The following is a 15363-nucleotide window of genomic DNA, read 5'->3' on the forward strand; positions in this document are numbered from 1 at the left end:
TATATATGTATATATATATATATATATATATCATACAGAGAATATACATAATACATGTAGTATATATAACTATTTACTCAGATAATAAATATCTTCGTGCCATGGATTATATCATATTTCTTTAATCAACTCAGTACTAAGCATAGCTAACTGATTACTAATTATTAAACCTTATAATCAATAGCTAAAATTTTTATTAACTGAATAAACCTTTTAAAAGAGAATGAATTACTTTCCTTGCTTTGATTTTTTATATCTAAAATGAGGTTAAATGTCATTTAAAATCAGCTTTCTAATCAAAGAAATGGAAGAAAATAAAGCTCTGAGTAAACTTTTAAGTTCAAAAGTTTACAAAGTTCCTTCATCGAACACATTGTTATGAAAACCTTAGAAAATAAATCTTCAATAACGTGAGGCAACAGACCAGAAAGTCTTATTAAAATTAATATTGCATTGTTTAAATTATGTGTGCGTCTGTGTGTGTCTGTATGTGTGTGTGTGTCTGCACCCATATTGCTGGATTTCTAAAATCTATTCAGAAGCCTGTCGTGGACCACTGGCATATTGTCAAAATAAACACTTAGGTGGGACTGTACCAGGGAAAAAGCTCCAAAGAAGTGTTCAGGGTAGAGGTTGTTGAAGAAAAGCAGCAATCCATAATCCCCCTCCCAAAAATGAACTGCAAAAGGTACAGGGCAATATGAGAGAACTATATCTTTTTTCTTACTTAATAATCATTATTGCTATTTTCCAGAACCCTGAGTAAATCAAAAAGACCAACTAAGTGCACACCAATTTTGCTTAGAATGGAGCTAAAATGTTAACTAACACATGAGTTCTGCCCCTTATGAGCTCATAATCTAGCCCAAAAAATAAAGAAAAAATGTTCCTGGGACTTCCCCGGCAGTCCAGTGGTTAAGACTCCACACTTCCACTGCAGTGGGTGCGGGTTCAACTCCTGGTTGAAGAACTAAGATCCCACATCCTGGTGCGGTGCGGCAAAAAAATTTTCAAAAAAGAAAAAAGAAAAAATGTTTCAAATCTGACCAATATGCAATGTAAGGATACACAATAATTTTTAAGTCTTCCCTTTTTATATTCTCATACACACATGAGCCATGCTGGATCCTACTGTACAGGAAACAACTATTTTCCTGCCCAGATACTGCAACAATTATAAGAAGTTTATGGTAACCCAAATGACACAGGGACCAGTCATCCACGTGCTCGGAGGCAGCTTACTGGGTTTTCCACTGGAAAGGAGGGCAATTTACTATTAATGCACTGATGGGTGAAGACAGAAACACTAAAGCAGGCCAAGAGAAATACTCTACCCCTCTGACAACGATAGATGAGGGGACAAAACAAAAACCCCCATAAACCAGAGAGACCAGCAAAAGGGGTAGAATTCACCTATGACTTCTGCTTCAGTCTAGACAAATTTGAACTTATAGAGAAATTAGAGCCAAAGACTATTTCTGAAACCATCAAAAGCTACAGGAAGCAACAAGTAATCAAGTCACTTAAACACTTACTGAACACCTCTAAGTTGTACGAGGCATTCATTCAATATATAAAAACCAAAATAGTTAAGTATGGAATATCAAAAGTAATCTTTATAGAAATAGAAAGGCATCCAAGTTAGATGTTATGTTAGGGTTATGGACTCTTCTTACTCCTTTTCTCTTCACTGATTTACCATATGAATTATGTAATAATATGTTATATTTCTTCATCTTTAAAATGTAATGGTCTCCAAATTCAATGTCTCACCAAAAAAAAAAGAAGATAAATATGTGAGGTGATGGATATGTTAATTAACTAGATGACAGAAATCCTTTCACAATGTATAGATCAAATCATCATGATGCACACTTTAAATATATTATAATTTTATTTACCAATTATACCTCAACAAAGTTGGGGAAAAAAAAAAAAAAAGCAATGGTCTCCTAAATGACTAAGTCTCCTACTACAACAGCAGCAGACATTTTATCCCTGCTGTGCACCAATCTGTCCTTTCATTTACAGTTGTTGAGACACTGTACTAAGATATTTTTCTACGTGTAACTTTTTCAGAGAGCTTTGTCACTATCCTACCAACATTTGGGATAATGTGTCTAGACCTGAGATCAATCCAACAAGGGAATGAATAATTTAGTCTATGACCTTGGGCGTGACACCCTACAACATACCTAATGTGGCCAATTATTAGAAAAACAATTGTTTAATCACCACGTTACCTCTTGCAACAGTGGACAACTAAACTGGTTCACGTGCTAAGTCAGGAAATGGGACAGACCAGACAGGGTCAAAGGGCTATGCTTCTCCTCTGTCCAACTGAGACACCACTATGGTTCTTGTCTTTCTGGTTCCACTTTAATCCTTGTCTACAAAAATTTGGCCTCAGACTGAGGCAGTGGACAATTTTAGCCCCATATCCATCTCACTTAGGCAGCCACCTCAACTACCTAGAATTCCTGTTCAAAACAGTCAACAAAAATACTTCCAAGAGTAACCAAAAGAAGCGACACATAGGAATAGTCTTTCAAAGAAAAGTTTTCCAGCATTCAAAAAATATTTATAAATGTAAAGTTCCTCATGCCCTGAATCAAAAACTACTTATTTTCATTTTAAACATAATTCCAACTATTTTAGTCTGGTTTCTCAGTCCAACAGAAAAATATTGTGGAGGCAGACACAGAGACGTGACTATCTGAAATTCTTGACAAAAAAAACTAGGTATAGGGACTTCCCTGGTGGCGCGGTGGTTAAGAATCCGCCTGCCAATGCAGGGCACACGGGTTTGAGCCCTGGTCCGGGAAGATCCCACATGCCACGGAGCAGCTAAGCCCGTGCACCACAACTACTGAGCCTGCGCTCTAGAGCCCACGAGCCACAACTACTGAAGCCCGCACGCCTAGAGCCCGTGATCTTCAACAAGAGAAGCCACCGCAATGAGAAGCCCGCGCACCGCAACGAAGAGTAGCCCCCACTTGCCGCAACTAGAGAAAGCCCGCATGCGGCAACGAAGACCCAACGCAGCCAAAAATAAATAAATTTATTAAAAAAAAAAAAACTAAGTATAATGTATTTACTCTGCCTTTAATTGCATTAATAAAATTAACTAAACAATGCGGAAAATAAGCCATGGAGTTCGACAAGGCAAAAGACTACCAGGAAAAAGCACACTAAAACAAAGAGGTGAAAATTATGTTTTTCAGAAAATGTCATTATAATACTAGTAAAAATAAACTTTGACAAATATATCTTCAAGAAAAAAATATTAGTAAACTTAATAAATTATTAAAATTATAGTTATTTAAAAGTGTAACAAAATAATCCAAGACCCTCTTCCCAAGGCAAATATTGGGCAAAAGAAAAAAAAATTCCCAAATGAAGGTAGAGTGCCTTGACTACTCTTAGTCATAACTGATAATACCACTTAAGCTACTTAAGAAAAAATATTTACCCATTTCTAGCTGCCAAATGAAGGGGTGTACAGCCTGAAATATCTTGATAGTTAGGATTTGCTCCTTTCTTTAAAAGCAGAACCAAGCATTCCACCGATCCACAACTAAAACAATATTAAAAACAGTTCAGACACATTTAACAAACAGCCATAGTTGACATAGCTTAATTAAAAAACAAAAAGCCCTATTAAACACATTATTTTGGGGGTCCATATTGACCTACAATTTAACTCCTGTCACAAATAGTAAATATCCTCTACTTTCAAGATGGTACATTCTACTACAAAAGCTATGAAGTATTTGAGAAGTTCATATAAAGCAAAATAAAGTATTAGCACATAAAAGAAACCATATAGTACTCTTAACTTTTGGCTTTCCAGAATCCAAATTTATATTGAAAAATCAATTTTATTTAGGTAGAGTAATCTCTACCTAAATCCTAAAGGGTGATGAGATATCAACAAATTGATTAGTTACACACTGGAAAATTATGAATAAAAATCATTCCCACAGCTAAATAAAAAATATAAAGCCAACAACTTCACATGAAATTAGCATATAAAATCTTATATTGGTGGGATAAAAGTAAAATTTTGGTGAATGTACCCTCTTAAGTATATCCAGGAAAGATAATCCCCGTGCCTAACCTCCTCTAATCTGATCTAGAGCAAGCTAAAACATCAGATATAAGACTTGAGTCCAATCCCAAGATTAACAATCTATCTAGTGAAAGAATGTAAGCATAGCACACTATGCCCTCGACAAAACAAAGAACCGCTCAGCTGTCTGTTCTCATCTCTCTCCATAACTACTATGGAACACACTGATTCAAAGCTTACTGATCATTACTCTAGACCAAAATTTAATCCAAAATGTCTTAGTCTTACTTTGCTGCAATGTGAAGCAAGCTTCTTTTCACACGTCCAAATGCATAATTGACATCAAACTTTGAATTTGATAGTAGTTCAGAAACAGACCTATGCCAAAAGAAAATTGAGTCAAGGTTAAAAAAAAAAAGTTTTTAAAAACATAACGCAAGTTAATAGCTGTTTAGTGTTACTCTTACCAATTATTCAAAAGGTTTTGTCCCACATCAGCCAAAAAACAAGGCACTACTCTCTAAGCGTAGCACAGCAGCAGCCAGTGCAGCATCATCCAGAAACCAACTGCCCTCACCTATAAACTGGTGCTGAAGGGTTCCTCGTCTGCCGCTCTGACTATGTCACCTGCTCTGAGGACACCTAAGTTGGCTTCAGCTCCCACTAGATTCTTGAGAAGCAAAGAGAGTAGGACTGGCTGCTCCCCCTGCAGAAAGTTGAGCCTATCTATATTAATTTTGGTCAAATAAGAAAAATCAGACAAAAACATGTTTTAATTATATCAGACAGGAGTTCAAAGCAAAAAAATCATTTATATTTTAAACGTGTTTCAAAATACAGTGTCTCTTTACTTTCTCCTGATAATACCAAACTACCCAATGGCTAACCACAGCAGAGCTGTCTGTTATAAGTATAAACATCTCATCACACAGCCAGACAACCACACCTCACGTGCGCCCTGTAAAAAAAAAGTGTCAACACTACATCAACAGAAAGAACATCAAAGTAGTAGAATATTAGGGAATAACTTGTCCATCAGCCCTAACTTTTTGCTATAAAGATCAGTAGTGACCTCTAACAGAAACCATCATAATATTGTTTTTTTTTTATGGGTGGGGTTCGCGGGCCTCTCACTGCTGTGGCCTCTCCCGTTGCGGAGCACAGGCTCCGGACGCGCAGGCTCAGCGGCCATGGCTCACGGGCCCAGCCGCTCCGCGGCATGTGGGATCCTCCCAGACCGGGGCACGAACCCGTGTCCCCTGCATCGGCAGGCGGACTCTCAACCACTGCGCCACCAGGGAAGACCCATAATGTTTTTTTCACTGTCAGTGACCAAGCAAATACTTGTTTTAAGTTCTGACTACGCATTTAGAAAATCTCTTATCATAGAATTTTACAGTTGATACAGATCTTAGAAAATCTTGTTTCTTATTTCACAGACAGAAAATTATAATAGAGGTTAAATAACTTGCCGCAGGACAAAACCTATGTCCAAACTCTATGGTGTGTTTGTGTGTGTACACAACATTTAAGTAAATTTATATTCTTAAAAAATATAAATTTGTGGAAAAAATATATAAATTTGTAAATAGGCACTCACCTGTGTTGATCAGCCATAACCATTGGCATTAATGTATAAACAGCAGTTTCATTATCTAAGTGTTAAAAAAAAAAAGAAAAGGAATTAATTTATCTCCTACTTTTTCCAAAGGGTGATACTTAGGACTACTTTAGAGTTTTCTTAACTCTAAATAAAAAGCTAGGAGAAGAGGTGGAAGAAGATTACAGATAGTGAAAAACACCAGAGGTATCGCAAGATTTGCAATAATGCACACTGTTTCATCGTACTTACAAGTACTTTGGAGGAATGTTAAGTATATATGAATATCAAAGATAAATATGCTAAAATTATTTTAAAACATTACATATACATAGTATTTGCTCCTTGTCAATAACACAAGAAATTTTTAGAAGCTTTTATGAAACGGCATTAAAGTCTTATTTTTACTTATTACTTACCTCACATTTTCATTTATTATCTTTTATAGAATAAATTCACAGAAATATGATCCAAAAGAAGTTAAAAGTAAATAACATCTATGATCTCATGTGATACTTATATAAATTTCAGATAGTGTTTGAATTTTTTTTTTTTTTGATGTGGACCATTTTTAAAGTCTTTATTGAATTTGTTACAATATTGCTTCTGTTTTATGTTTTGGTTTTTCTGGCTACGAGGCATGTGGGATCCTAGCTCCCTCACCAGGGATCAAACCCGCACTCGCTTCTTTGGAAGGCGAGGTCTTAACCACCGGACCGCCAGGGAAGTCCCTGACTTTACTTTTATGTATTACTAATGGTCATTCCTCAATTCAATGCATATTAGAGCTTTATGTTTTTTAATAAGTTACTTACAGAGAAGTAACCCTGACAAGTCCCATTTAGCCCTTAAAAAGTTAATAGCAGTACTAAAATTTATGAGTTAAAGTTTGAGAAAAAGGATATTTGCATAGTATCAAAGTATTTCCCCCACAGTGAATTTACAGTGGAGAACCCAGCAGATTATCACCTTAATCATCTGATAAAGAGTAACATCACCAGAAATAATACATATCAATATCTTGTAGCCCTTGAGTTTCCACTGAGAAGGGCACATCACTTTTGTAGCATTCTTGCCAAAAATCTGTAACTTTAATCTACTCATGGGAAAACATCAGACAAACCCAAATTAAGGGGAATTTCACAAAATACCTGATCAGTCCTCTTAATCAAGACCATTAAAGTCAAGGAAAAACTGAAGAAATATCACAGTTCAGGAGAGGTTAAGGAAACATGACAACTAAACACAACGTGGTATCCTAAATTGGATCCTAAAATAGAAAAAAGACATTAGTGGGAAAACTCATGAAGTTCTAATCAAAGTCTGGAATGTGGCTAACAGTATTACACCAATATTAATTCCTTAGTTTTGGGGGGGTTTTTTTTGTTTTTTTGCGGTACGCGGGCCTCTCACTGTTGTGGCCTCTCCCATTGCGGAGCACAGGCTCCGGACGCGCAGGCTCAGCGGCCATGGCTCACAGGCCCAGCCGCTCCGCGGCATGTGGGATCTTCCCAGACCGGAGCACGAACCCGCGTCCCCTGCATCGGCAGGCGGACTCTCAACCACTGCGCCACCAGGGAAGCCCCATTATTTTACTATTTTTGAATGTATACACGAAGAGCAATTTAGTCCTAGTCAACATTCACAAGTACAGTATGCAGATGCAACAACTCTTTCACTATAATAATAATAACCAAAGAATCCTACTAATAACAGCCAACATGTTAAAGGCACTGTTCTAAACACTTCACATGCATATGCATCATCTCTTTTATCTTCACAGCCACCTTATGAAGTAGGTACTAGTATTATCCCTATTTTACAAATGAGAAAGCTGAAGCACTAAGTAAAGTAATAAGCCATGTGATGGTGGCATTAAGTGGCTAAACTGGAATTCAAAGCTGGCTGATTCCAAAGCCCCCACAAGAAAAATCTTCCACTGCCCCCAGTATACACTATATAAATAGCCAAAAGGTCTACAATACTATTCTTAACATGTACAATACAGTCTAACTTGTTTTATTCTCGTCCATCTCAATTTTTTCAAAATGCTGACTGCAACCACTAAATTATTCTCATTATCTAACAGTGAGTCACCAAAAGGAGTTGAAAAGCACTGCACTAAGCCTCCCTCAGCATGGCAACATTCTTTCTCTCTCATATAATACACGCCCCAATAAAAATCTGAACTTCCAAACCATGACAACTTCAATTAAGTCACTCCATAATAAACAAAGTCATAAACAGGAAATACCCTTATTTGTAAATTTAAACTTATAAATCAAGATAGTACATACTTTTAAGTGAGCACCACGAGGTTCGCATGGGTTTTACTTATAGGGTGTTCATTTAGATAAAATTTAGAGGTAGATCTTGTTTTTTAAGTAGTATCTAACCTTATTAAAAAAAATAGCTCACATACGCTAAAAGGTATGAAGACACAAATATAACCACAACTATGATGCTAGAAGGAAACTATCCAGGAAATACTATACTAAGAAAGTACTGAATAAAATTTGCTGTCAGGTGCCTCCTTCTCCACACTCATGAAGAAACCCTGAGAACTAGGTATATAACAAAAGTTTTCAGAGTGATAAGAAAAGTTTAATCAATCTCTCACTTTATCAGATATGTTGGCCATTTTTATTAATGACATTTAAGAACTCAGCAACTAAAAGGAAAACCTCAAAGAACAGGAAGCTCAGATTCACTATGCTATATTCAATGTCTCATCAAACCATAAAATGGGAGAGATTTTTTTTTAAATTGATAATTATCCTAATCATCATTCAAATACATGCTCAAATGGGCTCCAGTTCTATTATTTTATTAAACAAATTACATTTACTGTAAATGCAGTAAAGATTACTTTCTCCACATAAGTGAATAATATAAGCCAACTTTTTAAAGTCCACAGAGAATCTATATCCCTAAAATAATTGTTTTCCCTTCACTTCCTCTCTCACAAGAATATTCCTGTTAGCCCTGCCTAAGATGACTCAACAACCTGCACTCCATTACTTAGTGGGAATACTCAGGTTTTCATCATCCCAAGGAAACATGAATATGTCTTCCCAGAATTCAATTCAATAAATAAAATATCTGCAAGTTAATCCTATGCAACAAAGTTAATTTTAGAATGAGGGCTGATTAAAAACTTTCCAACCTTAATAATTAGCTCCAATCAAGTGCTTATTAATCACTGAAGTCTAACAAGGCAAGATAAACATCTGATTATTTCCTAAATTTAGACAGATATCAGAACTTCTGTTCAGCCCTTAAAATGAAAGCACAACAATCTAGATTTTTATAATTAGAATGTAACACACACACACACACACACATTTGAAAGGGCCAATCTCAGAGAATTCAAAAAGATTCATCAGAACTTTGGGACAAAGATAAATTAAAAGGACAGGATGAGCAAACTCACTATAATCAAAGAAAAACAAATGTAAGCAACATGGGGAAAAGTTTTATTTTTAATAACTCTAGTTTCCAGGGACTTTCAGACTGTCGGTGGAACTTTTCTTTCCAAAGAGTTAGTTGAGAGGTTGATACTCAGTCTTAAAAATGCTGATATAATTAGATCTATATTCTTCTATGTAATAATCCTAAGGAAATATTTATAAAGGCAGACTGAGATTTAAAAATGTACAAAGCTGTTCCTCATAAAATCTATTATAAAAACAAAAATTAGATTCAATATTTGTTACATATTAACCTACCAAATAAACCTACATTAAATCCTACAAAATAATTAAGCATATTTAAAGATATAAAAAATGTTATATGTTTTCTAAAAGCAAAATAAAAGACTATATGCAGTATGATCTTAGTTTCAGTAGAGAAAGAAAAAATAATAATAGAAGGAAATAAAGAAAATACTAACATTGTTGATCACTGGGTGTGAAATGACGATTATTTTATTTTTCTTTCTTTTCAAAATTTTCCACAATGAAAACACATTACTTTTAAAACAGGAAACATTATCAAAGTCTTCTAAGTCACATTTACGTTAAAAAAAAAAAACGGGATTTAAACTGAGCAATACAAATACCATGTAAATGAAACTACTACACACGCAGCAACGGATACCAATAATTTGCGGAATATGAGTGAGATCAGCACTTAAGAAATGGACTCAAAGGTGGAAGGTGGAAAGAAAACAGAGAAAGAAAACGTTGAAGCCAGAAGTCTTGTTCCTAAAATCAGGATCATTTTCAGTCTATTACTTTACACTAGCAAGATACCAAGTACAAAATTATCTTTTGAGAAACGGTCGCCACAAATCATCCTGTTCTGAATCATAAGTAGAGACTAGGGAAAATTTTTTTCAGAAAAATTATCCCCAGGTCTCCAGTCTCCCATTTCTTTTATGGCTCTCACCCAAGTTCCCCTTCACTAACCTTACAGATCACCTCTCCAGCAGCAATTCAAAGAAATTTTAAAAAAAGATAAAAGATAAACTAATGCAATGCATTTTTTTAAAAAATCACCAGACTTAACTCCTGCCCTTTCTCTCAGTTGGGCATACAGAATCAATCCTCTTAGAGACAGCACTGCCCTGTCCCACTACCACTAAACCATCCGAATTCATGAGGCTGCAAACAAAACGGCTTTCTTTCTCATCTTTTATTACTAGTGTTTTACCTATTCTGAAGAAATCCTGGCCCACTGAACTAAAATTCCTAAACGACAGGGCTCATGCCTTACTCCTCTCTGCAGAAGCGCCCCAGCCCCCTCCGTCTGATGAATAAATGAAGGCAGACATGCATATTAAAGGAAAGTGTATATATATGTAAACACACACAGTACTTCAAGTACATGTTTGATATTTGACATCCTTTTTATTTATTGTCAAAATACAACAGTGCTCTACATTTAGAAAAAGAAAAGACTACTTAATTCCCCTCAGCAGCTTAAAGTAAACAATACTACTTGGGGAGCATCTCTCTAGCCCCAGCAGGCAGCGACTGTAAAATGGCCCACAACTGTGATGTTTTCTGAATCCGGATCTCCGCCCTCCGGGTGATATTTCTGCTCCTTCGCCAAAACCCCTAATTGATAGTCTGGAGAGACTTGGGTCTGTCCTGCTTCTTCTAGCAGCAGGACCCTCAGAGCCCGGACCCCTCCCCCAAACTCCCACCTGCCCCGGGCGGGAGCGGCGGGCGAGGGGTAGCAGCGGGTCCCAGCCCGGCCCCTGCCAAGGAAAGTAAATGTGGGCGTTTGTTCAGCTTTTGGTTAGTTTTCCCCGCCGGGCCTCCCCGCGCCCCGAGCCCCGCCCCCGGCGCCCCTAGCCCGCGGCCAGCTCACCGTCCGGCAGCTCTACGGTGCGCGCGCGGCGCAGCGAGCGCGTCAGGCGATTGAGCTGCTCCATCGCTCTCTCCATCCTCGGCGCGCCCTAGGCGCTAACCCTGCCGCGCCCGCGGCCTCCGCGCCCAGCGCCCTACATCCCGCCCCGCGCCCGTCCCGCGGGCGGAGGCGGCGGTTCGCCCGGGCTAGCGCCCGGGGCTACGGGGGCCGTTTAGGACCGCGTCCTCCGTCCGGGGGCCGTCGGACAGACCACCGAGTGGACACCCGCCGCCGGAGACGCCGCTCGGGGCCTTCCTGCCGCCGCCACCGCCTCTTCCCTCCCGGCCTCGCACAGCCTTCTGGGAGCGGTAGTTCCGAGCCTCGCGCCCGGGGCGGAGCCACGCTGGGTGCGCCCGTGGCTCCGCGCCCCTGCCACGCAGACGCCTGGGTAGGGCGGTGTGTGCGGGAAGCTGTGTGCAAGCCTGCGGAGGGACTTATTGGGTGTTCCCACGAGCCCCTTCTCCTGCACCGCAAAGCTGTACGAGAGCAGCTCCCTTCAATTCTATCACTCCCCCCTATATAGCCGATTGGGGATTTGCACGTTAAATCCATCGTCAATCATCCCAGTTTTGGTACATTTGTTTTCCAGATACATGAACTGTTGAAATATTACATTTTCATATGTTAAAGAATGATAAAGTCAAACAAATGCAAACGCAGAATACACTTTTTCCTTCGTTGCAAGTAACGTAACAGTAGCTTAATTATTTGTCTCCCCTGCTGGGCGATTTCGTGAGGGCAAAGCCGTCCCTTTATCTTGTGCCTTGTATTCCCGTACTCACCACGGCACCTGACACAAAGTTGAAACTTTGGGAAAGATATGGATGATGACATCCTAAAAGAAAATTTTAGTTTATTTGGGAACAATGCTGAAGTGTCAAGATGATGACAGATCCCAGTGGGAAATCCAAAGACTGATTTCGTGAGTTGCAAAAAAACTTGACAATACCAACAAGTGTGGATGAAATTAATTAAAAGGAAATCAGTGGGGAAAAATCATATTTGTCAGCTCTACACAGAAGTAGAGCACAAGCCAGGATAAAAACAAATTTGAAGCAGCTGAAACATGAAAGAATTAATCCAATCCAGGTGAATATGAGCCTACCTAACACCACTGACAATGAAAAGAGGAATTTTGTCTTCTTGGACATAACCAGTGCCAAGATGATGCTGGAGTTAAGAGAGAACCAAAGAGCTTGGTCTTTCCCAGCTTCTCCTTCCTCAAAGAGGCAAAGCTGTTCCTGCAATGAATGGGCACATGTATGTTGGTGATATATATTAGCTAGCCCAGAAGGAGAAAGAGAATCTCACCTGCCCTTCCGGGATGTGCAGGGGCAGATGGTGGCTGGCATGGGTGTTCCCTGCCAATGCCATCCTGAATCAGTTCCAACCTGCTGCTATCGGTTATTTGTGCCAGTGATGCAACAGGCTCAGGGTAGACGTTCTAACCAGTTGGTTCAGATGAGACCTAAACCAGTCCAACAACAAGGTGGAGACATCAGAGCTTCGAAGGAATGCCAAACACTATGGGCCAGGCCATGTCCAACCCTTTGCAACCTAGCTTCAACTGGAAATGGTCCTGCCTTTCTTGGCTTCCCCATACCATTCAGAAAGTCAAGATCCCCACTGCTATACAGAAGTTAGCATCTCAGCCTCTGCTATCACTGCCACCCCTTAGCTGTTGCTCCATATAAATCATTTCCGATGTCCTCTGGGCACCAAGCCTGGAGTTTATGTGCAGAGCAGGAGTCCCCAATAACCTCTATGGTGGGCATCTCTCCCCATTGCTGGTCACTGTTCACCAAAGGAGTAAAAGAAGCTGGAAGAATGTTACAGAATGCTGCTGTGGGTTGTCAGTTCTAAATCCTGCAATGTGATGCACTCTCTCAAATAGCTCTGCTCCAAGGTGTATGAAGCTGTGGTACCACTATAGGCTTATCACTGCCTGTCCAATAGAACTTTCTACAATGACAGAAATGTTCTATAGTCTGCACTGTCCAGAATAGTAGCCACTAAGCAAAAGGGGTTACTGAGTGCTTGAAATGTGGCTAGTGTAACTAGATTTTTAATATTTATTTAAATGTAATTAGCCTAATTAATTAATTTAAGTAGTCACATGTGCCTAGTGGCCACCGTATTGGACAGGGCAGTTTATCACACCAAGAAGGAAGCTGCCCATGAGAACAACAAAAAAGTGAAATAGCTCCTCATAGGTTATAGTTGAAGAACTGAAAATTCTCACTTGCCCTGTGGAAGTCAACACCAAGAATATCAAATGAAAGCTTTAAAAGGGCATTTTGTATCATAAATTCCATTATCAAAAATATAGTGCTTTTCACTTATAAGAATCCAGATATCTCTGTGACCCAGTTTTAACTTTCTTTTTTCTATTTCTGCATTTTCTTCTCCCTGAAAATTGGTTTTATTGGAGATACCCAAGCTTAAGTTTCTCCATTTAAAAGAAGAAAACAATCAATTCAATAAAAGGCACGGAAAAAAAAAAAAGACAAAAAAATAAATAAATAAAACAATAAAAGGCACGAAGAGAGCAGGGGGGGACAAGAGAAAAGAACCACCATTCTAAAAACAAAACACAAAAATAATATGGTAGAAATAAATCCAAATATATTCATGGCCATAATCACAGAAAATAGAAACAGAGTCAACTGTGGATAGGGTGGAAAATGTTCTCCTTTCCAGACAACATATATGCTTAATAAATGAGAAAGAATTAGCCCTGGAAAAATCTAACTGCAGTAAAATACAGTTTTTCTATTTTCTTGTGTCCTGAGATAACACACTACAAATATTGAGGATATATATTAAAAATCCATATCTAACTCTATGTATTCAAAGCACTATAGAAACCAGTTCTCCCTGCATATCAGCCATGGGAAGGAAGTATATGCCAACAGCCGCTGTTCCTTGTGGATATGAATTGCAAGCCACCAGAACTGTATCGGGAGTAGATTATTGCAAGCCTACATGAAGTTTAGGATTAAAAATGTATTAGCTCAGGCTTCCCTGGTGGCGCAGTGGTTGAGAGTCCGCCTGCTGATGCAGGGGACACGGGTTCGTGCCCCGGTCTGGGAGGATCCCACATGCCGCGGAGCGGCTGGGCCCGTGAGCCATGGCCGCTGAGCCTGCGCGTCTGGAGCCTGTGCTCCGCAACGGGAGAGGTCGCGGCAGTGAGAGGCCCGTGTAACGCAAAAAAAAAAAAAAAAAAAAAAATGTATTAGCTCATGGGAGAGATGTAAAGTATGGGATTTCCATAAATCATTTAAATTGGGATTGTGTAAGGGAGGGGCTTTTGGCTATGACTAAAATAATTTTGATGTTTCAAATTTTCATATACCTGTTGCAAAAATTTCATGGTTCATGCTACTATTAAGAGCAGTGCTATGTCTTCCAAAGTGAGGTATTAGGATATATATAGAGATAGACAACATCCAAAATGAGACATACTGAGAATTTAAAAATTTTAAACCACTAATAATGCATTTGTAGAAATCTGACTTTTGTAATAAATGAAATGAAATCAGTAATTTCATGAAATTACTATGAAAGGATTTTCCTAATTTTGTAGTAAGTTTAACAATCTTAGTGATCACTGGAGAGAACATGAAAGATAATGTCTCCTACCAAAAACATAATAGCGCTAAGAAAACCAGTATCACTGAACTTGTGTATATTTGAAACCATTTTTATTTGTATTGAGTTTTTTCCCCATTTCAATAACTGCCTTTTTAAAGCATTCAATTTGGATTAAATAAAAAATGTTGGTGAGTTTACTCCATCATCAGTAACTTGGTCCCAAATTCAAAGCAAACCAGTATTTATATGCAAGGTGGAAGTACAATAAAGAAAAAGACTTTTGGGCTTCCCCGGTGGCGCAGTGGTTGAGAGTCCGCCTGCCGATGCAGGGGACACGGGTTCGTGCCCCGGTCCGGGAAGATCCCACATGCCGCGGAGCGGCTGGGCCCGTGAGCCATGGCCGCTGGGCCTGCGCATCCGGAGCCTGTGCTCCGCAACAAGAGAGGCCGCGATAGTGAGAGGCCCGCGCACCGCGATGAAGAGTGGCCCCCGCTTGCCACACCTAGAGAAAGCCCTCGCACAGAAACTGACCCAACACAGCAAAAATAAATTAATAAACTCCTATCCCCAACATCTTCAAAAAAAAAAAAAAGTTGCATATTCTGTTGCATAACTCCAAATCATTAGATTGCAGAATCTGAACAGCCTTATCAAGGCTGAGTCTGGAGTATGGGATAATCCTATGCTAGATATATTTAATAAATGCCTGTTTTCTGAGTGCTGGTTTTCCACATCCGTGTTG

The 15363-nt window shown here is 39.0% G+C and overlaps 1 protein-coding gene across 3 annotated transcripts in view; it reads right to left on the bottom strand.

The window, feature by feature from the left end:
• Positions 1-11064, bottom strand: part of HACE1 (HECT domain and ankyrin repeat containing E3 ubiquitin protein ligase 1) — a gene marked incomplete at its 5' end in the record, with an annotated part of 91827 nt that extends 80763 nt beyond the window's left edge. For all 3 annotated transcript variants that reach the window (XM_079716778.1, XM_079716777.1, XM_079716776.1), the window contains 4 exons: positions 3473-3577; positions 4361-4450; positions 5673-5727; positions 10989-11064. In XM_079716778.1, coding sequence (XP_079572904.1) covers positions 3473-3577; positions 4361-4450; positions 5673-5727; positions 10989-11064 — 326 coding nt within the window. The remainder of the gene's footprint in view (positions 1-3472; positions 3578-4360; positions 4451-5672; positions 5728-10988) is intronic.
• Between the last annotated feature and the right edge of the window lie 4299 nt (positions 11065-15363).

Source organism: Hyperoodon ampullatus, assembly GCF_949752795.1.
Source record: "Hyperoodon ampullatus genome assembly, chromosome: 12".
NCBI lineage: Eukaryota > Metazoa > Chordata > Mammalia > Artiodactyla > Ziphiidae > Hyperoodon > Hyperoodon ampullatus.